The sequence below is a fragment of the Nanorana parkeri genome, unplaced genomic scaffold (genome assembly GCF_000935625.1).
Source record: "Nanorana parkeri isolate BGI_ZX_2015 unplaced genomic scaffold, ASM93562v1 scaffold344, whole genome shotgun sequence".
Classification (NCBI taxonomy): Eukaryota; Metazoa; Chordata; class Amphibia; order Anura; family Dicroglossidae; genus Nanorana; species Nanorana parkeri.
In genome coordinates this window covers 194503-197550 of record NW_017306612.1, presented here as the reverse complement: position 1 = coordinate 197550, position 3048 = coordinate 194503, and the positions used below count along the sequence as shown (strand labels likewise).

The 3048-nt window shown below is 49.7% G+C and overlaps 1 protein-coding gene across 1 annotated transcript in view; it reads left to right on the top strand.

Annotated features, from left to right (window-relative positions):
* Nucleotides 1-3048, top strand: part of CHGA (chromogranin A) — a 21635-nt gene that overhangs the window by 5560 nt on the left and 13027 nt on the right. The window contains exons 3-4 of the mRNA XM_018558510.1: nucleotides 1365-1411; nucleotides 2914-3007. Coding sequence (XP_018414012.1) covers nucleotides 1365-1411; nucleotides 2914-3007 — 141 coding nt within the window. The remainder of the gene's footprint in view (nucleotides 1-1364; nucleotides 1412-2913; nucleotides 3008-3048) is intronic.

The following is a 3048-nucleotide window of genomic DNA, read 5'->3' as shown; positions in this document are numbered from 1 at the left end:
TACAGTTATGGTTTGTAGTTCTACTGCTGAGGGTTGTAGTTCTACAGCTGAGGGTTGTAGTTCTACGGCTGAGGTTTGTAGTTCTACGGCTGAGGTTTGTAGTTCTACGGCTGAGGGTTGTAGTTCTACGGCTGAGGGTTGTAGTTCTACTGCTGAGGGTTGTAGTTCTATAGCTAAGGTTTGTAGTTCTAAGGCTGAGGGTTGTAGTTCTACGGCTGAGGGTTGTAGTTCTACGGCTGAGGTTTGTAGTTCGACGGCTGAGGGTTGTAGTTCTACGGCTGAGGGTTGTAGTTCTACGGCTGAGCGTTGTAGTTCCATAGCTAAGGTTTGTAGTTCTATGGCTGAGGTTTGTAGTTCTATAGCTAAGGTTTGTAGTTCTACGGCTGAGGGTCGTAGTTCTATAGCTAAGGTTTGTAGTTCTATAGCTAAGGTTTGTATTTCTACGGCTGAGGGTTGTAGTTCTATAGCTAAGGTTTGTAGTTCTATAGCTAAGGTTTGTAGTTCTACGGCTGAGGGTTGTAGTTCTATAGCTAAGGTTTGTAGTTCTATGGCTGAGGGTTGTAGTTCTACGGCTGAGGGTTGTAGTTTTACATCTGAGATTTGTATTTCCACAGATGAGCGTTGTAGTTCTACAATGAAGGTTTGTAGTCCTACAGCTGAGGGTTATAGTTCTGCAGCTGGGGATTGTAGTTCTACAACTGAGGTGTGTAGTTTCTATAGCCAAGGTTTGTAGTCCTTCAGCTGAGGGTTGTAGTCCTTCAGGTTGTAGTCCGAGGTGGAAGATTCTTGTATTGGGGTTATAAAGTAATTGTGTGCCCGAGGCATTAAATCTTTTATAATGTAAAATCTCATTGAGGGGGAATTTACCAAAACTGGAGCGGCTGTGCGCGGCAACCAATCGGCTTCTCTCGTCAGCTTGTTCAGTTAAGGTTTGAAAATGAGACGGAGAAGCTGATTGGTTGCCGCGCACAGCTGCTCCAGTTATGGTAAATCCCCCCTCGTTCTGTTTTATTATCATCATTTTATTGTTGCTACAACTATAACTTTGCGTTCCCGGCTTCCTTCTCCTCTCCGGACTCTGCCGACGGCTCTCCCGCTGCCTGTCCGTGGTTTAGGAATACTGTATGTGAGGATCTATGACACGTGTGTGGTCTCGGAGGACACGTGTGGTCTCGGAGGACACGGTCGGTTGCTACAAAGAGATAGCCGGGGGGGAACTGTGCTTTTGGAGCCCCGTGATTTGTAGTTGCACGCCTGAGGGGGGTAGTAGTCATGTGCGAATTATGTTACGTTTTATTTTTGTTCATTTTGTGACATAAAATGAATTCGGTTTTATGATGTTTTTTGATGGTTTTTCTCTTCAGTTTTGTCCCTTCCTGTATCCAGCCTGGAAAGTGAAGATGACACTAAGGTAAGAGAACCCGTCGCTGCACACACTGCACTTCATTCTCCCCTGGGGGGGGCAGACATTTAAAGTGAATCTATGTAGTTTTGAATGTGTAAGGGGTAGAACACTAGCAGTTGCGTCACAAGGGTGACACCATTGGAGGGGTGACACCATTGGAGGGGTGACACCAAAATGACTGACAGTCATTTTGGTGTCACCCCCCTCTGAAAAGTCGGGCACTCGGTCATGGACAGTATCAGGATAGAGGAGGGGACCCGGCGGCATACCTTATCCCGCCCGGTGAACGTCCCCTCCTTTCTCTGCCGGTATCCATCGCCAAGATGGCAGGCATCACTCAGATTACCTCGCATCTGCGATGACGTCACGGCGGGGGTGTCACCTGGTCTCCGCTCCGGGGGACAGCCGGCCTCGGGACACGCCCCTGCTGAAGAGAAGGACGGAGGTCAGATAGAAGACTGAAGGGGAGGACGGAGGTCAGATAGAAGACTGATTGATTGATTGATTTGATATATATATATCTGTTAAACATGTTCCTGGATTCGGCTCTTCCGTGTCATGATCACGTGTTGCGCCTTCATACATGTACCATCAGAAGATCTCGCAGCTGCTCTCCTCCTTCCCGCGGCACATTTCTTTTTGCTCTCATGCGCTTCGCTGAAGGCAGGTGCTGTATGACAGAAGTGACTTTAGGGCAGATTAGAGGGGCAGGAAAGTCATTTATTTGGACGGCGCTGCGCTGCGCTGAGCTCCGTGACCTACTAACGGGAGATATTTTAAGCCTGGCCTCCGTAGATTTGGGTCACGGTGCTGCTGATGAATCATTCATAGACTTCTACACTTAATTATTTACCGGGTGTTGTCACCGGGCCCGGGATTCGAAGCTTCCACTTAATAGAAGACTCACGGCGGCGAATGAACCCAACAATGAAAGTTGTGGTTTTGTAGTCCTCTCTGGGGCTCCAGAAGTGAGATCAGTTGGCTGTGGGCCCCTGGGCCACCCCTCTCCGGGGCCAATGCTAGTACTGCGGCCTCATTGGAGGAGAGCATGGCAATAGCGACGACTTGCAGGCCTTTTATATGGAGGATGAATCTGCAAAGTGACTCGGACCAACCAATCAGAGGGGGGTCACTGGCCTGAAATCAGAGGGGCATTTGTCCCCGGGGCCGGTCCTAATAGCATATTTTGGGATGGTGGACCCCAGAGGTGATACTTCCTGTCAGACATCAATCAGAGCGGGGCCCTCAGTCACTGACACATACTGGACATGACGGAGCCACCTGCCTCTTGTTCAGACCTGTGATCGCAGCATCTTTGGGCCACCGGGATGTCATGTGAATGAAAGGGCCGCACCAGGACAAAGGTAGCCAACCACCCCCCATGTACGTCAGGGAGCAGCTTCCGTCCGAGGCTTCTTACACAGGCACTGTGCTTTGTGACAGGTTCTCTTTTTATCCCTCCTCTGATGATTCCAGCTATTTATTCTCCTTCGTTTCCCCCCCGGCAGGTGATGAAATGCATCGTTGAAGTGATTTCGGACACGCTGTCTAAACCCAACCCCGTCCCCATCACTCAGGACTGCCTGGAGACTCTCCGAGGAGGTGAGAGCAGCTCAGGGAGACCTCTGCTTCTGTACATGAGC